Source organism: Canis lupus, chromosome 21, assembly GCF_003254725.2.
Source record: "Canis lupus dingo isolate Sandy chromosome 21, ASM325472v2, whole genome shotgun sequence".
NCBI lineage: Eukaryota > Metazoa > Chordata > Mammalia > Carnivora > Canidae > Canis > Canis lupus.
In genome coordinates this window covers 26,499,106-26,519,949 of record NC_064263.1, presented here as the reverse complement: position 1 = coordinate 26,519,949, position 20,844 = coordinate 26,499,106, and the positions used below count along the sequence as shown (strand labels likewise).

The window sequence follows — 20,844 nt, the reverse complement described above, 5'->3', positions numbered from 1 at the left end:
GTTGTTCCTTCTGTCTCCTTTGCTGGTTCCTCTTCTTCCCAGCCTCTTAAAATTGGAATGCCCTGAGTTGATCACATTTTCTTTACTGTCTCCCAGAGTGATTTAATTTAGTTTCATAGCTCTATATGTTATTTATAGTCTGATGATTCCCAACCTTTTATCTCCACCCCAGATTTCTCTCCCAAACTCCAGATTTTTATATCCAGCCCTACTCAACATTTCCACTTAGATGTCTAAAAGATACTTAATTCAAAATTAATATGGCCAACACTGAACTCATTGTCTACCTCAGACCTGTTCCATTCAAAGCCTTCCCTATCTCAGATAACTGCATTTCCATCATTCTAGTTATTTAGGCCAAAAACTTTGGAATCATCCTTGACTTCTTTCATATGTCCCACATCTAAACCATCAGTGAAATCTTTGTTAAACCTTCAAAATTTACCTAACATCTGACCAGTTTACCACTTTTAACTACTACTGACCACCCTGATCCAAGCCATCATTGTCTTTTTTGTTGTTGTTTTTCTAAGATTTTATTTTATTTTAAGGTTTTATTTATTCATGAGAGATACAGGGAGAGGGGCAGAGACATAGACAGAGGGAGAAACGGGCTCCTCTCAGGGAGCCTGATGTGTGTGACTCGATCCCCAGATGCAGGAAGCCTGAGCCTTGAGCGGAAGACAGACATCCAGCAGCTGAGCTACCCAGATGTCCCCTAAATTTCATTTTTAAGTAATCTCTACACATGAGGCCCAGACTCACAACCCTGAGATCAAAAGTTGCATGCTTCATCAGCTAAACCAGCCAGGTGCCCCACAAAGGCATCATCATCTCTTGAATGAATTATTATAATAGCCTCCTGATCTTTCAGCTTTACTCTTACCCTTTTGTGTTCTATTCTGAATATAGGTACAGTAATCTGTTTGAAGTGGAAATCATATCATATCATCTGTCCAAAACTCTGCAGTGGTTCATATTTTACTCAGACTAAAAGCCAAATTCCTTACAATGGTGTGTAAGGTGCTGTAAGATCTGACGTTCCTTTACCTCACGAAGATATCTAGTACTCTCTCTGATGTTTACTCCACTTTAATGTTACTACTTTCTTGGCACTGTTAGCACAGTAAAGGCATGCTGTTGCCTTTTAATCTTTGCCATACTTGTTCTCTTTGCATGAAACACTTCTCCCCATAAATCCATATAGGTAATCCTCACTATTTACTCACGTGTTCCCTCAACAAAGACTATTCTGACCAGTCTATTTAAAATTGCACTCATCTTTTTTCTCGTCTGCATTCCCCACGTTCTTATTATCCTTCTTTTCTTTGTTTTCTCATACCTTCTAATGTATAATTTATTTTTTTGTATTTTTCCCCCTAGAATATAAGCTCTATATAAGTAGGTACCCTTGTTTTTTCTGTTATGTAAAGTGCCTGAAATAGTTCCTGTTACATAATAAGTAATCAATAAATGTTGAACATCTGAATGCATCTGGAACCATAAGAGGAGCTAAATAGTAGTATAGAATCCCAGTTACAGGAGGGAGGGCCTTGGAGATGGAGATCAAGATCATCTAAGCCAAGGGATAAGAGGGGATGGAGATTGTAAAGGTCTTTCCAGTTTATGCTGTCAGCTTTCCATGATTGAGTTGTTAGAATCTAGAATTTAATCTTAACTTATTTAAATCTAAAGGAAATGGCAGGCAGCCCAGGTGGCTCAGAGGTTTAGCACTGCCTTCAGTCCAGGGCCGGAATGGAGTCCCAGAATTGAGTCCCACATCAGGCTCCCTGCGTGGAGTCTGCTTCTCTCTTTGCCTGTGTCTCTGCCCCTTTCTCTCTCTCTCTCTCTCTCTCTCTCTGTCTCTCATGAATAGATAAATAAAATCTTAAAAAAAAAGTTTTAATTAAAAAAAAAAAGAAATGGCTACCACTTTATAGCTCTGTAAACAGATGCCATATAATACCACAGAGGGTAAAGGATTCATGAAGGACTTTATAAGTATGGCTACCACTAGAACAGTGTACTCTGTCTGCCCTGAAAGATGAATTTGGTAGATTGACAGTGTGAGAACCTTATCGATGCTATAACTTTTTCCTTTTGCCTGTTCATACCAGTTGGAGGAAAGTGACTATAGAGCAGGACAGTAATTTTATTTATTCTGAATGGCAGATTTGAAAATCTTTAATTCATCTATTCATCCCTTCATTTAACAAACATTTATCAAGTAACTACTAAATGCCAGGTGTGGCAGCCACTGAGAATGCAGCTAGGAACAAGATACATCCTCCATCACTGAATTCACAGTCTATGAGGGAAGAGAGATGTTGACAGTAATCATGAGTGAGACAAGTGACAAAAAGGAGTAGTAGAGATTGCCGCTGTAGGGGAAACTAATAGAGAATGAGGAAGGAAAGCTGCTCTGAGGGTGTGTAATTTAAACTGAAGACGGGGGGCACCTGACTGGCTGAGTCAGTAGAGCATGCTACTCTATGTCTCTGGGTTGTGAGTTTGAGCCCCCCACATTGGGCATAGAGATTACTTTAAAAATAAGTATATGAATAAACTGAAGAGGGATAGGGAGGACTGTTGTAGGGAATATTTTGCTGTGTCTCTGGTTTTAAATATGCCTATTTTTTTTAGGTGAATAAAATTTTATTTTCCAGTTTTCTTTTGGATGTTTGTTTCAAACATGACTTACTTGACTGAATGCATTTACAAAATTAGGGTTTTTTTTTCCCCCCACTTACATAAAATATTAGAAAATGCAAAAGTCATTGTCTGGCAATGGTAGAAAGGAGATCTATTTTTGAAGGTTCATACCAAGGAGTATGAGGAAACTTTTCAGTATAATGGCTATGTTGATTTTTTGGTTTGTGATCATGGTTTCACTGGTGTATACAGATGTCAGAGCTTATCAAATTGTACAATTTAGTATGTGCAATTTACTGTATGTCAGTTATGAACTAATGTAGCAAGGTTTGTGAGATACAAGTTCAATATATAAAAGTCCATTCTATTCCTGTATACCTTTATGGCTATATTCCTATAAGCCAGTTGAGGATATTGATACAACTATGGCAAAATACACTTGATTCTGTTATTTATTTTTACATGATGAGGTATTCATTGTTGAAATAAATCTAGTCTTTGAGGTCTTATAGTTTTGCTTTCCCACATTAGTGTTGCTATATTTCTGTTTCTTGTAACTGTCTAACTTGGTATTTCTGATCGTAATCCTGTTTACTTTTGCCTGGCACAGTTTTTGTTTTGTTCCTTGTCTTATAGTTGGAAGTATATTCTTCATGTGAAAAATTTAATCAATCCCCCACTCTGATCTCTGTGCTTCAGTCTGTTGGAACTCGTGTTTTTTATGATTGCCAAGTTGTCCCATCTCTGGCTGGCAGAGGCCCTTTTAAGTTGCTCCTAAGTTCTTTTTTTTTCCCCCTAAGTTCTTTCCACACAGGCTCTGTTAGTGTTTGGTTATGGTAACTTCCTACCTCGTTAGGATTCACTGTGTAAGATTTTGTTCAGGATTTTCTGCCATTCTGTTCATAACTTAGATTGGCCGGAATGTTCCTTTCTTGTGTGGCTTTGGTATAAAGTTTAAAACTGCTGACCTTATAAACAAATTGGGGAGTATTTTCTTTTTCTGTTTTCTGGAAGATTTTATGTAAGATAGGCCTTTTTTTTTTTTTTTTTTTTTTTTGGTTTTTGGTTTTCATTAAATGTAGGGTGCCAGTGAAGATATATGAGTGTGAAGTCATATTTGTAATAAAGCTTAAATCTGTTTTTGTTTTTTTTCTTACTAATTTATATAGAAGTTATAAGGCTAGTGAGCTTTTTTATTTTTTTGAGTAACTTTTGGTAAGTCATATTTTTATAAATTTGTCCAGCTAACTAAAATTTTAAATTTATTGGCATAAAGTTGTTAAAAAAGTATCCTGTTTCATTTCAGTAGAATCTGTGGAGATGCCCCATTTTCATTTGTGACAAGGGTTGTTTTTTTTTTTTTTTTTTTTTTTTTTTGCCTATTTTCTCAATCTGGTTAGGAATCTACCATTTTATTGGTGATTTCAAAGAACTAACATCTGGCTTTTATTGATGCTCCTGATTCTGTGATTGTTTTCTGTTCTACTAATTTTTAATTTTATTTATATTTTCACTAGCATTTATTTTGTTTTTAGTTCTTCCTCTTCCACCTCCCCTTTTCTTGGTGTTTACCTTTCTGTCCTTTGTCTAAGTGGATGCTCAGTTTTTTTGATATTTCAACTTTCCTTCTTTCCAGGTAATGCATTTAAAGATATAAATTTTCCTTTAGTGCAACTGTATTTGTATTTTCTAAATTTTGATATGGAGTACCCTTATTATTCAGATGATAATTATATATGATAGTAAAAATGCTTTCTGATTTTTATGGCAGTGCCTTGGGTTATATGAGAGTGTAAATTCTTAACATGGAGATTTTTTAAGTGATCATTTTGTTCATGATTTCCTGCTTATGTGCAAAAAAGGTACTCCAGGTGATTTTGATTCTTAGAAACTTAGGGCTTTTAATGGTTCAACGTATGGCTAGTTTTCATAAATATTCCATATATGTACTTGAAAAAAGTATGTATTTTACAATTGTTGGGTATGGTGATCTTGAATTAGAACAAGCTTGCTAATCATTTAAGTCTTCTATATTCATACTGATTTTTTCCTCTTTTGTGTTTATGTTTGGATATTTTGATTACTTTATTTCCTTCCAATATCATAAAAAATGAATGCATCTACAGTTTTCCTAAATTTATCCATTTTAATATTTAACAGTCTTTACATATCTATGACTGAATCACTTGTATTTTACCTAAGGGTTTTTAAAACTTAATAATTCTTATTGTGATGAAATATACATAAAAATGATTAAAATCAGGGGCACCTAGGTGGCTCAGTTTGTTAAGCATCTGCCTTTGGCTCAGGTCATGATCCCAGTCCTGGGATTGAGCCCCAAGTCAGGCTACCTTCTCTGCAGGGAGTCTGCTTCTCCCTTTCTCTCTGTCCACCTGTGCCTACGTGAGTACACACTCTCTGTCTCTCAAATAAATAAATGAAATCTTAAAAAAACAAAAACTTCACTTTTTGAGCTTGAATAATACTCTATTTTATGGATAATACATTTTGTTTATCTATTCATCTGTTGGTGGATGTTTGGATTGTTTCTACCTTTTAGCTACCTGGATAGTGCCATCATGAACATCGATGTACGAGTTTTTTTTTTTTTTTTTTTTTTTTTAAGATTTTATTTATTCATGAGAGACACAGAGGGGGCGGGCAGAGACACAGGCAGAGGGCGAAGCAGGCTCCATATAGGGCCTGATGTGGGACTTGATCCCGGGACTCCAGGATCATGCGCTGGTCTGAAGACAGGCACTAAACCGCTGAACCATCCAGGGATCCCATGATGTACGAGTATCTGTTTGACTCCCTATTTTCAGTTATTTTGGGTATATATCTATGATTAGAATTGTTTGGTCATACATAAATCCTATGTTTAACCTTTGAGGAACTGTCAACTGTTTTCCTGTAACAGTTGCACCATTTTACATTCCCAACAGTAATGCATGTTTCCATGTTCTCCATTTTCTTGTCAGCACCTAGTATTTTTTCTTTTGTTTGCTTATAACAGCCACCCTAGTGGGTGTGAAGTGGTATCTCATGCTTTATGAGATATCTCTTTCTATGAGGTATTTCTTTCCTTTATGACTAATAATGTTGAACATCTTATCATTTGCTTATTGGCCATTTATCTTCTTTGAAGAAATATTTTGTGTCTCTGTGTCTTTTTAAAAATTATTTTATGTCTGTTAATATATTCTCAAAACTGTGGCAATAGAGGTCAAAGATGATACTGACTTTTAAGAGAATTTTTGCTTTTTTATGATAGGTGCTTGATGATAGAATCAAAGCTAAACTTGTGATTTTATGTTTTTTACTTTTAGTTCTCTCTAAACTTGAGGAGTAGAGTTTTTCCAGGTCCCAACACAGAGCAAGTGGCATTCACTAGTGCCCTTAACCTCTTGGTGGCTCTAGGCTCCAGTGTCTGTCTCTCTAGTCCATGAAGACTGTCAAGCATACCATCAACTTCATAACCTTCCTCTTATTTTTTTTTAAAGGTTTTGTGTATTTATTTGAAAAAGAGAAAGTATGAGCGGGGGAAAAGGGCAGATGCAGAAGCAGTCTCCCCACTGAGCAGGGAGTCAGAGGTAGGGCTCAATTCCAGGACCATGGGATCATGACTTGAGCCAAATGCAGACACTTAACCGATGAAGCCACCTAGGCGCCCCTTAACCTTCCTCTTAGAATCAGAAAAGCCCCCAGGAGAAAAGCAACCCTAAATAACAGACATGCCCCTGTGCCAGTGCCCCTTAGTGCTGGCTCAATCTTTTTTTACTATTTTGTTTGCTTTATAGAGAGCTCTGGCTCTCCTAGTTTGAGAGCTCTGGCTCCTCCTAGTCCTAGGAGGATCGGTTTGCATTACCCAGTCCGTCATTGATAGGAAAGCAAGTTTTAATTTTCACAGAAATACTAATTCCTTACTGTCAAGTGCTTATTTCATTGGCTAATTTAATAAATATTACATGATTATAATGAGTATAACTAGCATATGTGTGTTTGTAACAAATGCTACTGATGATTAACCATAACTCAGTTGTTGAGATTAGAAATAAATATACAAGAGTGGTCTACTACTTGTTAATTAACTAATTAATTAATTATTTTAAAAGATGTATCTATTTATTTGAGAGAGAAGGAGCACATGCAGCGGAGAGGGGCAGAGGGAGAGGGAGAGAGAGTCCCAGGCAGACTCCAAGCTGGGTGGAGAGCTTGACACAGGGCTCAATCTCAAGACCTTGATATCAGGACCCAAGCCAAAATCAAAAGTCAGATGCTTAACTGACTTCATCACCCATTGTAGTTTGTTTATGAAAGAAGGATTGGGCACATGAATTAATCCAGGGGGTTTTTAAGTGGAGGTTGAGTAAGATAAGATGATCTCTGTTTCTTCTGTTTGAAGCTTATATACGATAGAGGTTCTTGTCTTAAATAAATCTGCTGTATGCACACCTGAAATTTTAAGGTATTTGCAATTATTTGCATTATTGGCTCTCAGGGTTTTTCGGTCCTGTTTTGGTTTTTTTTTTTTTTGTCATCTTTATTATTTTTTTTTAAGATTTTATTTATTTATTCATGAGAGACAGAGAGAGAGAGGCAGAGACACAGGCAGAGGGAGAAGCAGGCTCCATGCAGCGAGCCTGACCTGGGACTAGATCCTGGGTCTCCAGGATCATGCCCTGGGCTGAAGGCAGCGCTAAACCGCTGAGCCACCCGGGCTGCCCCTCTTTTTGTCATCTTTAAAAAGAAATCTTATTTAGTCAGCAAATGTATCCTTCCTATTTTCTTCAAGGCAGCATGTCAGGTTCTGTGAGGAGACAGTCGTGAATCCTTACTGTCAAAAAAGGAAGAAAATGTTTAAAGAGAGAAGACATACACAGAAATAATTGAAATACAAGACATAGTGTGATGGGTTAAATAAGTATTTGGATAAAGTGCTCAGGGTTCAGAGAAGAATGTCCTCAAGGAGATTTCCCACTTTATTTTAAATGTGTTTAGCTTATTCTTTCAAATGCCATAGTATAATATATTTGAGACCTTAGGTTCTGGTTATGTATTAAACATTGTGAATTGACTTGTTAGGTAATTTTTAGATACGTAAGAGCTGAACAAGAATGTTCTTTTTGACTCTAGTTTTTAAGATAATGCTTGTGATGTAATTATGTGTACCTGAAATTTTTTTTTTTCCTCTTTTGGTCTCTATTTATAGGAAGAGCATTAAGAAGTTGGTTTTGAAAAACCTTAACAATAGCAATCTCTTCTCTCCTGTTAATCGTGACTCAGAAGATCTAGCTTCACCATCTGATTATCCGGAAAATGGGGAGAGGTAAACCAAATTTTGTTTCGAGTTGTTTCTGGTAGAGAGCCCTGTTCTCACTTTGAAGGGATTTCGAGCACCTAGAATGGTGCCAATCACTCAGTAAAGATTTAGTGAGGGTTGGCTGTTATCATTGTTATAAAGGACTGAGATACTGTTTCTTTTCTACCTTTTCAGATTCAGCTTCCTGAGCAAACCTGTCGAAGACAACCATCAGCAGGATGGAGATGATGATTCTCTTGTGTCACGTTTTTATACTAACCCTATTGCCAAACCCATTCCTCAAACCCCAGAGAGTGCTGGAAATAAACACAACAGCAGTAGCAGTGTGGATGATACTATTGTTGCATTAAACATGCGTGCTGCTTTGCGAAATGGGCTGGAAGGAAGCAGTGAAGAGACCTCTTTTCATGAGGAGTCACTTCAGGATGACCGAGAAGAAATAGAAAATAATACTTACCATATGCATCCAGCAGGTCAGATTCAGATTGGTACATGGGTAATCTTTTACCAGTCATTTGACACCTCTTATTTGTCACAGATACTCAATTTAGTGGAAGTCAGCTACCAGAGATCTTAAATGATTTTATTATGTTTATAGATGGTAACATTTAAACACTATTCACTTACGCTTTGATTCCTAATTCACATACTTTTTCTGCCTTTGGAGTGGTTAAAATTCATGTCATTAGTTATCCTGGTATAAAGATCCCAAATTTTATAGCCAGAGAGACTATCGTTATACTTTACCTAGCTTTATAAACTCAGATAGATTGCTTATTAGCTTTTTAATTAAAATAATACTGATAATTATCATATAAGGTTTTTGAGGTTTCAATTAGATTAGTATATAAACCATAATGCCTGAAATGTATAGGCATTCAAATGGTATCAGTTGCTCTGGTTAATTATTATTACCTCAGTTCTGTGCTTTGCTTTTTTTCTCCTCAACAGTGAACTGCTTAGTTTTTTTCCCAATGAATCCATGAAACACATAATATAAACTACAAGATTATAGTATGTCGATTGGTCACTTAAAACTTGCATTTTTAAATTTATTCATTCATTCATTCACTCATTCATTCATTCTCAAGTAATCTCTACACCCAGTGTGAGGCCCAAACTTAACCCTGAGATCAAGAGTTACATTTTCCACCACCTGAGCTGGTCAGGCACTTGGCTTGTCTTTTTCTGTGTTGACATATCTTATTTGGGTTTTCATGAATGTAATCACATTCTTTTTTTTTTTTTTTTTTTTAACCAAGATATAATGTATATGTAGTGAAGGACACAGGTCTTAAGTTTATTTCAATGAATTATGAGAGACAGAGAGAGACATAGGCAGAGGGAGAGGCAGGCTCCCTGCAGGGAGACCAATGTGGGACTCGATCCCAAGACCCTAGGATCATGCCCCCAACCAAAGGCAGTCACTCAACCACTGAGCCACCCAGATGTCCTGGTTCATTCTTTCTTATTGCTGAATAATAGTCCATTATAAATGTATGCCATACTTGGTTTATCTAATCTCTGTTAGTGAACATTTGGGTTGTTTTATAGTTACTCTTGAAGTGTCTGAAGTTTTTCTGTAATTATCTTGTTGCCTTCATATATATCTTCTGGCCACTTAGTGCCCTAAGGGAACAAATTTATATTTTCATGTTAAGAATCCAAGTATCTATATTTGTGTGTGTGTATCTACACAAATTTATTATGATACTACATCTATTTTCAAATACCCAGTCTAAATTTTTTTATTGTTCTTAGTTTTCTCATTGACCTTATTTGTCACTTTTCAATTTAAAATTCCATTGCCAGGGTGCCTGGGTGGCTTAGCTGGTTAAGCATCCAACTATTGATTTCAGATCAGGTCATGATCTCAGGGTCATAGGATTGAGCCCCGAGTTAGGTTCTGTGTTCAATGGGGAGTCTGCTTGGGATTCTGTCTCTCCCTTTGCCCTTCTTACACTCATACTTTCTTTCTTTCTCTAAAATAAATAAATCTTTAAAAAAACAAAAAAGAAAGATGAGTTTGGAGTTACAGCTTTGCCTCTATCACTGAATTACTTTGTAATCAAGGCAGGTTCTTTCCATGTTGGGTTTTGTATAGAATAAAAGAAAAATGCATTAAATAAGCCTTTCCTCAGAATACATTTTATGGAATGCCTTTCGTAATGAAGTATGTTAACGAGTGCTGTATGAAAAGAAGGTTCTGGGCAGCCCCAGTGGCTCATTGGTTTAGCGCCACCTTCAGCCCAGGGCAGGATCCTGGAGACCTGGGATCGAGTCCCACGTTGCGTTCCCTGCATGGAGCCTGCTTCTCCCTCTACCTGTGTCTCTGCCTTTCTCTCTCTCTCTTTGTATGTCTCTCATGAATAAATAAATAACATTTAAAAGAAAAAAAAAAGGTTCTGTGGTTAAGTTTGGATTAAGATTTGATTATTCGACTTAATTATTTTGCAAGTTCTTAGAGCCTGTGACATACAATCGTGTGTATTTCTCAAACCTAACTTGACTAGGAACCTTTCTTTAGAAAACAGTTTCAGGGATCCCTGGGTGGCGCAGCGGTTTGGCACCTGCCTTTGGCCCAGGGCGCGATCCTGGAGACCCGGGATCGAATCCCACATCGGGCTCCCTGCATGGAGCCTGCTTCTCCCTCTGCCTATGTCTCTCCCTCTCTCTCTGTGTGACTGTCATGAATAAATAAATAAAATCTTAAAAAAAAAAAAAAAAGAAAACAGTTTCAGGAGCACCTGGGTCGCTCAGTGGTGCCTTTGGCTCAGGTTGTGGTCCTGGAGTCCTGGGATCAAGTCCCATGTCAGGTTCCCCACAGGGAGCCTGCTTCTCCCTCTGCCTATGTCTCTGCCCCTCTCTCTGTGTCTCTCATCAATAAATAAATAAAATTAAAAAAAAAAAAAAGAAAACTCGGTTTCTCCTAGGAATAATGTTTCTTAGAAAACCAGTTTGGAGAAATGCCTTATTTCTATATATTTCCTCTTTATTTAATTTAGGTATTGATTATTTCAGATTATTTTGACAGTTACTCTTTTTAAAAATGAAAAAGTGAAATAGATACTATGAAAATTCTTATTATGTAAGGATAATTACAATACATAGTACATTTTCTGTTTCTTTTGTCATAGGCATTGTTCTCACCAAGGTCGGTTACTATACTATTCCATCGATGGATGACCTTGCTAAAATTACCAATGAAAAAGGAGAGTGCATTGTCTCTGACTTCACTATTGGTCGTAAAGGTAAGTGTGAGCTTAGGAGTTTGTAGTGTTTAAGCCAAAGGTCTGCACCTTATTTTTGTAATTAAGTAAAAGAAGCCTTTGATAGTTGAATCCTTTTTTTTTGTTTTTTTCTGTTTGGATCCACCTTGATCTGGATAGTAGACACTTGGATTGACAAGTAACAAGATGAGACTAGGACCACATAACATTCTTTGGTAACTATTTGCAGTTTTCTACAATTAAACAAAATACTATAAATGACAAAAAAATGCTAAGAGAAAATTGAGTAGTAAGAGATGAATAATATTTAGGTTCAACTTCATATTATTATGTTCATACAGATACAGTTTTCTTGGGGAAAAAATCTCATCTTGCTATACTGTATTTTAAAAAGGGTTCTCAGGTATTGTAACTCATTCTGCAAACTTAGGTACTAAGTAAGGATTATATATGTAGCAGTAGTACAGATACTTGGAAGAGGTTTTAAAAGACTGTTTTAAGATTAAGTGCTGTAAAAAAAAAAAAAAAGATTAAGTGCTGTAGAAGTGTTAAACCTGGTAACTGTATTTGCTGTCACCCCCTGATACATACTATGGATGATATAACCCATTGATGGTAGTACTCAGTAATTTAAAATACTGATTAATGTTTAGGGGCACCTGACTGACTCAGTTTGTAGGGCATATGATTCTTTCTTTTTTGAGATTGTGAGTTCAAGCCTCATGTTAGATGTAGAGATTACTTACAAAAAGGAAATCTTCAGAGGCAGCTGGGTGGCTCAGTTGGTTAAAAGTTTGCCTCAGCTCAGGTCATGTTCCCAGGGTCCTGGGATTGAGACCTGCATTGGGCTCCCTGCTCTGTGGGGAGCCTGCTGCTTCTTCTCCCTTTGCCTGATGCTCCCCGTGCTTGTGCTTTTTCTCTGTGTCAAATAAGTAAATAAAATCTTTTTAAAAAATGAAATCTTTAAACAAATTTTTTAAATAAAAATACTGATTAATGTTTAAAGTTGCTTGCTTCTTCTGAGTATTTAGTCATTGGAGGTTTAAAAGAGGTTATTTGCCCTCTGTACAGGAAGAGTTGTTAACTATTTGCTTTGACTTACAGGTTATGGTTCAATCTATTTTGAAGGAGATGTGAATTTGACAAATCTAAATTTGGATGATATTGTGCATATTCGAAGGAAAGAAGTGATTGTCTACTTAGATGATAACCAAAAACCGCCTGTGGGTGAAGGGCTAAATAGGTATGGATTTACTTACATATTTAGAAAATAATCTAATCACAAAATTCTTTTCACATTATGTATATTTTTCTTCAACTTGCTTTTTTGATTTATGTGATGATTATTTCTCTAATTTAAATGTATAAATTATAAGTGCTACACTAGGACTTTTTGACTTCTTTTCAATAATATCAGGTCCAACTGTTATTTTCCAAAAACACATTTTAATAGTACTTTTTTCCTTATATTTGCTATGACCATTTTTAATTCTTTCCCTGTACTTTAGTTTGAGAAACTAGCTTCTGATACCTATTTGGAAAAAATAATTAATTTATGTTCACAACCTACCAAGATTGAATCATGAACAAATAAAAATTCAGAATACCCCTACAATAAGGAAATTGAATTATAATTTAAAAAATCAACCCCCCAAATCAAAAGCCTTTGACCAGATGACTTCACTGTTGAAGTCTACCAAACATTTAAAGAATTATTATCAGTTCTGAAATGCGTTCAAAAAAGAGAGCGCATTACCCTGTTTCTAAAGCTAGACGACAAAACTACGATAAAATTATAGATCAATGTCCTTGATGAATACGGACGTAAATATCTTCAAAATACATTTGAGGGCAGCCCAGGTGGCTCAGCAGTTTGGTGCCTGCCTTCGGCCCGGGGCCTGATCCTGGAGTCCCAGGATCGAGTCCCACATCGGGCTCCCTGCATGAAGCCTGCTTCTCCATCTCTGCCTGTGTCTCTGCACCTCTCTCTCTCTCTCTGTGTGTCTCTCATGAATAAATAAATAAAATCTTAAAAAAAAAAAAAAAAAACATTTGATCTTTGAACCACACAGGTTTGAACTGTGGTTCACATGTGTAGATTTTTTTTATAGTACTTTAAGTATATTTTTCTTAGAATTTTCTTTTTTTCTAGCTTAACTTTACTGTAAATACAATATATAGTGCATATAACATACCAAATATGTGTTAGTTGACTTCTAGATTATCAGTAAGGTTTCGGTCAATGGTAGGCTATTAGTAGTTAAATTTTGTGGGTTTCAAAAATACACAGATTTTCAACTGTGTAGGGACTTGGTGCCCCTGACCCCGGTATTGTTCAAGGGCCAACTGTATTAGCAAAAAGATTGTAACAGTATATTGAAAGGATTATATGCCATGGCCAAGTAGGATTTATTCCAGGAACATAAGGATGGTTTAATGTATGAAAATTGATTGATGTAATACATCACATTTGCAGAATTAAGGAAGAAATCACATGATTACCTCACCTGGTGCAGAAAAAACATCTGACAAAATACAGCATCCTTTAATGATAAAGACATGCAACAAACTAGAGATAGAAGGAAACTACCTCAGAGTACCTGATTGGCTCAGTTGGTAAAGTGTACGACTCTGGATCTCAGGGTTGTTAAGTTCAAGCCCCATCCACATTTGGTGTAGAGGTTACTTAAAAATAAATCTTAAAATAATAGTGATAATTAAAAAACAAAAGGGACACTACCTCAACTTAATAGAAGCCATATTTTCTTTTTTTTTTTTTAATTTTTATTATGATAGTCACACAGAGAGAGAGAGAGAGGCAGAGACATAGGCAGAGGGAGAAGCAGGCTCCATGCACCAGGAGCCCGACGTGGGATTCGATCCCGAGTCTCCAGGATCGCGCCCCAGGCCAAAGGCAGGCGCTAAACCGCTGCACCACCCAGGGATCCCAGAAGCCATATTTTCAAAAGAATATCAGACTCAGTGGTAAAAGAATGAAAACTTTTCCTCTAAGATGAGGAATAAGATAAGGATGCCCACTATGCCACTTTTATTCAACATAATACTAAAAACACTAGTCATGGGGCAGCCCTAGTGGCATAGCAGTTTAGCGCCGCCTGCAGCCCAAGGCATGATCCTGGAGTCCCGGGATCGAGTCCCACATCAGGCTCTCTGCATGGAGCCTGCTTCTCCCTCTGCCTGTGTCTCTGCCTCTCTCTCTCTCTCTCTCTGCATCTCTATGAATAAATAAATCTTTAAAAAAAATATTTAAAAAATAAAAATAAAAAAATAAAAACACTAGTCAGAGCAATTAAGCATGGAAAATAAATAAAAGGTATTGTCTACATTGAAAAGGAAGAAGTAAAATATCTCCGTTCAGAGATAAAATGATTTGTGCAGAAAAACCTAAAGATTCCACAAAAAATTATTATAAATTCGGTAAGACAGCAGGATACAAAATAAGCACACCAAAATCAATTGAGTTTCTATATACCAACAACGAGAAATCCAAAAAGGAAGTTAAGAAAAAAATTCTATTTACAATGGCATCAGAAAGAATAAAATACTTACTAATTAACTTAACCAGGGAAGCAAAAGCTGAAAGAATTGAAAAAAGACAAATAAATGCAAAGTTATCCCATATTCATGGATTGGAAGACTTTAAATTATATTTATTTATTTAATTATTTATTTTTTAAAGATTTATTTATTAATGAGAGACACAGAGAGAGGCAGAGGCAGATGGACGGAAAAGCAGGCTCCATACAGGGAGCCTGATGCGGGACTTGATCCTGGATCCCAGGATCATGCTCTGAGCCGAAGGCAGACGCTCAACTGCTGAGCCACCCAGGCATCCCAAGACTTTAAATTATTATTAAGATGTGCATACTAACCAAAGCAATATACAGATTTAATATAATTCCTATCAAGATGCCGGCAGCATTTTTTTTACAGAAATAGAAAAATCTATCCTAAAATCCTGGAATCTCAAGAAACCTCATATACATATTCAGTAGATTTTTGACAAGGCTATCAAGACCAGTGGGGAGAGAACAATATCTTTATCAAATGATTCTGGGAAACCTTATATCCCACATACAGAATAATGAAGTTGTACTCTTATATCATAGAAAAATGAACTCAAAATGAACCAAAGACTAAACATAAGACCTAAAGCTTATAAAATTCTTAGAGTAGGGACGCCTGGGTGGCTCAGCAGTTTAGCACCTGCCTTCAGCTCAGGGCATGATCCTGGAGTCTGGGGATCAAGTCCCACGTTGGGCTCCCTGCATGGAGCCTACTTCTTCCTCTGCTTGTGTCTTTGTGTGCCTCTCTCTCTCTTTTTCTCTCTCTCTCTCTCATAAATAAAATCCTAAAAAAAAAATCTTAGAGTAAAACATAGAAGTTCCATGACATTATATCTATATTTTTAAGTGTTTTATATATATATATATATATATATATATATATATATATATATATATATAGTGTAATTTTAGTTTTGGTTATACAGTATAGTGATTAAACACTTCCATACATCACCCAGTGTTCATCACAAATACACTCCTTAATCCCCATCACCTATTTCACTCATCCACCTCCACCTCCCTTCTGGTGACTATCAGTTTGTTCTCTATAGTTAAGAGTCTGTTTCTTGGTCCCCCCCCCCCCCCTTGCTTGTTTTGTTTCTTAAATTCCACATGAGTGAAATCATACAGTACTTTTCTTTCTCCGACTGATTTTGCTTAGCAGTAGACTCTCTAGTACCATCTATATTGTTGTAGATGGCAAGATTTCATTCTTTTTTATAGCTGAGTAATGTTCCATGGCGTGTGTGTGTGTGCGTGCGCGCGCGTGCCACATCATCTTTATCAATTTATCAACTGATGGATACTGGAGTTATTTCCATAATTTGGGTATTGTAGATAATGCTGCTACAAATATCGGCATGCGTGTATCCCTTTGAATTAGTATTTTTGGGTAAATACTGGTAGTGTGATTTCTGAAATGTAGGATAGTTCTCTATTTTTAACTTTTTGAGGAATCTCTGTACTGTTTTCTATAGTGCTGTACCACTTTGTATTCCCACCAGCTGTGCAGGAGGTTTCCACTTTCTCCACATCCTCACCAACACCTGTTTCTTGTGTTGTTGATTTTAGCCATTCTGACAGATATGAGATGATACCTTATTATAGTTTTGATTGGCATTTCCCTGATGATCAATGATGTTGAGCGTGTCTTTTAGCCGTTTATATGTCTTCTTTGGAAAAATGTCTATTCATGCCTATTTCCTTCTGCCTATTTCCTAACTGGATTGTTTGGTTTTTTGGGTGTTTAATAAATTCTTTGTAGATTTTGGATACTAACCCTTTATCAGATGCATCTTTGCAAATATCTCCTTCCATCTCATAGGTTGGTTGCCTTTTAGTGTTATTGTTTCCTTCGTTGTTGAGAAACTTTTTATTCTGATGTAGTCCCAATAGTTTATTTTTTATTTTGTTTGCACTGTGTCTGGAGACACATCTATAAAGAAGTTGCTATGGCTGATGTCAAAGAAATTACTGCCTGTGTTCTCTTCTAGGGTTTTTATAGTTTCATTTCTCACATTTAGTTCTTTAATCCATTTTGAATTTTTGTGTATGGTATAAGAAAGTGGGCCAGCTTCATTTTTTTTATTTTTTTTAATTTATTTTTTATTGGTGTTCAATATAACAACATACAGAATAACCCCCAGTGCCCGTCACCCATTCACTCCCACCCCCCGCCCTCCTCCCCTTCTACCACCCCTAGTTCGTTTCCCAGAGTTAGCAGTCTTTACGTTCTGTCTCCCTTTCTGATATTTCCCACACATTTCTTCTCCCTTCCCTTCTATTCCCTTTCACTATTATTTATATTCCCCAAATGAATGAGAACATACAATGTTTGTCCTTCTCCGACTGACTTAAGCTTCATTTTTTTGCATGTGGCTGTCTAATTTTCCCAACACCATTTGTTGAAGACATTCTTTCTCCCATGTCGTTGTATTTTGACAAGGATTTCCTGGGTGAAACACTAAAAGTATAAGCAACAATAGTAAAAATGAACAAATTAGACTATATTTTTTTTAATTTTTTTTTTAATTTTTTTATTTATTTATTATAGTCACAGAGAGAGAAAGAGAGAGAGGCAGAGACATAGGCAGAGGGAGAAGCAGGCTCCATGCACCGGAAGCCCGATGTGGGATTCGATCCCGGGTCTCCAGGATTGCGCCCTGGGCCAAAGGCAGGTGCCAAACCTCTGCGCCACCCAGGGATCCCAGACTATATTAAAATACAAGACTTCTTGGGACGCAGGGTGGCTCAGCGGTTGGATGTCTGCCTTTGGCTTAGATCGTGATCCTAGGGTCATGGAATCAAGTCCCACATCGGACTCCCCGAAGGGAGCCTGCTTCTCCCTCTGCCTATGTCTCTGCCTTTCTCTCTCTCTGTGTCTCTCATGAAAAAATAAAATAAAATAAAATAAAATAAAATAAAATAAAATAAAACAAGACTTCTGTACATCTAAGAACATAGTCAACAGAATGAAAAGCCAACCTACAGAATGGGAGAAAATATTGACAAATCATATTTCTGATAAGGGTTTAATATGAAGAACTACAACTCGGCAACAACCAAAATACAAAACACTCAATTAAAAATGGGCAAAGGACTTCAATACACATTTCTCCAGACATACAGATGGCCAACAAACGTTTATGAAAAGATACTTGTGGCACCTGAGTGGCTCAGTTGGTTAAGTGGCCAGTTCGATTTTGGCTCAGGTCATGATCTCAGGGTCCTGGAGTCTGACTCTGCTCAGCAGGGAGTCTTCTTGTGGATATTTTCTCTCCCTCTGCCCTTCCCCTTGCTGGTGCTTGCTTATTCACTCTCTCTCTCTCTAAAATAATTTCTTTATGGCAGCCTAGGTGACAGTTGGTTAAGCGTCTGCCTTTAGCTCTCAGGTCATGATGCTGGGGTGCTGGGATTGAATTCTGCAATGGACTCCCTGTTCAGTAGGGAATCTGCTTCTCCCTTTTCCTCTCCATGTATGTGCTCACTCATGCATTCTCTCTCTCTCCCCCCCTCAAATAAGTAAAGAAATCTTTAAATCTTAAAAAAAGAAGGAAAAATAAGAAGGAAAGACACTCAGCATTACTAATTAGGAAATCCAAATCAGAACCACAGTGAGCTATCACACTCGTTAGAATGGTTACTAAATTTCAAAAAAGAGTAAGTTTTTGCAAGAGTGTGGAGAAATTGGAACCACTGTTTATATTTTTGGTAGGAACGTAAAATGGTGCAATTACTATGGAAAAGAGTATGGTGATTCTTCAGAAAACTAAGAATGATTCATCAATTCCAAAAGAATAAAAACCAGGAATGGATCTATATATCTCATAGATATATAGACATAGATATACTGAGTGTACAAGAGAATTGAAAACAGGATCTCAAAGAAGTGTGTATACATCCATGTACATAATAGGAGGTAGAAGCAACCAGATATCTATCCATTGACAGATGAATGGACAAACAAGATACGGTTTTATACACATACACAGCCTTAAAAAGGAAGGGAGTTCTGACCTGTTCTAAATCATAAATGAATCTTGAGTACATGCTAAGTGAAATAAGCTGGTTGTAAAAAGTCAATACTGTATGATTCCACTTACTTAAGCCCATCTGCAGAGTCAGAGTCCCAGCAACAAACAGTAGAATCCTGCTTACCAGTAGCTGGAAGTATGAGGCGTTGTTTTTTCATGGGCATAGAATTTTAGTTTTGAAATATTTAATAACTTTTGGAGACTGGTTGTACAACAGTAGGAACATATTTAACACTACTGAATGGTATTAGCTAGAAATGGTTAAGATAGTAAATTTTGTGGTATACCTTTTATCCCAATAAAAAAATGTTTTAAAAGTCACATTAAAAAAAAAGTCACATTAAACATTGTGTTTTAATTATATTAAATTCTTTTTTTAAAGATTTTTATTTATTTATTCATGAGAGGCAGAGACATAGGCAGAGGAAGCAGGCTCCTCCCAGGGAGCCAGATGTGGGACTTGATCCCCGAACTGGGGATCACGCCTTGAGCCAAAGGCAGTCGTTCAACTGCTCAGCCATCCAGGTGTCCTAATTATACTTAATTTTTTAAAAAGTCATCTAGGGGCACCTGGCTGACTCATTTGGTGGAGCCTGTGACTCTTGATCTCAGGGTCATGAGTTCAGGTCTCACAGAGGGGGTAAAGATTACTTAATAAATAAAAGGAAAAAAGTCGTTATTATGTGCTAATCACTATACTAGGTTTGAGGCATACAAAATGAATAGATCACAGTCCTTGATCTCACATACTGCTGTTACAGTCCTCTTCACACTCATTACTTTATGGTTAACATATGGTGTTCCTGATATCTCATTCTGCAAGCATTTGTTAATATGTGGTAGTTGCGGGGTGCCTGGGGGGCTCAACAGTTGAGCATCTGCCTTTGGCTCAGGTCGTGATCCCTGAGTCCCAGGATCGAGTCCCACATCGGGCTTCCTGCATGGAGCCTGCTTTTCCCTCTGCCTCTCTCTCTGTAGATCTCTCATGAATAAATAAATAATCTTTAAAAAAAAAATCAGTGGTAGTTGCTATTATTAATGTGTTTTTTTTTTTTTTTTTAACAAAAATAGCACTTTAAGACCTTCATTAAGACTTAGATCTTAGGAACACCTGGGTGGCTCAGCAGTTGAGCGTCTACCTTTGGCTCAGGGCGTGATCCCAGAGTCCCTGGATTGAGTCCCACATCGGGCTTCCTGCATGGAGCCTGCTTCTACCTCTGCCTGTGTCTCTGCCTCTGTGTGTGTTCCTCATGAATAAATAAATAAAACCTTAAAAAAAAAGACTTCGATCATAGTACTGGACTATTAGCAGTGAATTTGGTCAAGGCTGTATAGTTTATTTATTTTTAAAGATTTTATTTATTCATGAGAGACACAGAGACAGAGAAAGGCAGAGACACAGGCAGAGGGGAGAAACAGGCCCCATGCAGGGAGCCCAACACGGGACTCTATCCCGGGTCTCCAGGTTCACACCCTGGGCTGAAGGAGGTGCTAAACCGCTGAGCCACCAGGGCTGCCCAAGGCTGTATAGTTTAAGTGTTAATTAAAATTTAATTGGAAATCATTGATATGCTGTGGTAGTTTAAAATAAATGGAGTTTGACTCTTAAACCAGATACTGAATTGATGGTGCAGGTAATGCCTTGCTTTAAGCTTATCCACTCTACCCTGGGAGGCAAGACTCAAGGTTATGGAACACCTGCAGAATAATTCCAAAGTAACATAGGTACCTTTATTTGTTTTTGATAGAGGTGCTACTTGGCTTTCTGATCTTAAATATGGAATATTTTATGCTTCATGTGGTTGTACATTACAGGAAGGCTGAAGTTACACTGGATGGAGTTTGGCCAACAGATAAAACATCTCGTTGTTTAATAAAGAGCCCAGATCGACTTGCTGATATCAACTATGAGGGCAGATTGGAAGCAGTTTCAAGGAAACAGGGAGCTCAATTCAAAGAGTACCGTCCTGAAACGGGTTCTTGGGTGTTTAAGGTATAATAGTCACTTAGTTCTTATA

General features: G+C 37.1%; 1 protein-coding gene across 5 annotated transcripts in view; it reads left to right on the top strand.

Annotated features, from left to right (window-relative positions):
* Positions 1–20,844, top strand: part of NUP98 (nucleoporin 98 and 96 precursor) — a 118,431-nt gene that overhangs the window by 53,240 nt on the left and 44,347 nt on the right. For all 5 annotated transcript variants that reach the window (XM_049098920.1, XM_035703983.2, XM_035703982.2 and 2 more), the window contains exons 15-19: positions 7,865–7,981; positions 8,150–8,448; positions 11,113–11,226; positions 12,310–12,448; positions 20,642–20,819. In XM_049098920.1, the coding sequence (XP_048954877.1) occupies positions 7,865–7,981; positions 8,150–8,448; positions 11,113–11,226; positions 12,310–12,448; positions 20,642–20,819 (847 nt within the window). The remainder of the gene's footprint in view (positions 1–7,864; positions 7,982–8,149; positions 8,449–11,112; positions 11,227–12,309; positions 12,449–20,641; positions 20,820–20,844) is intronic.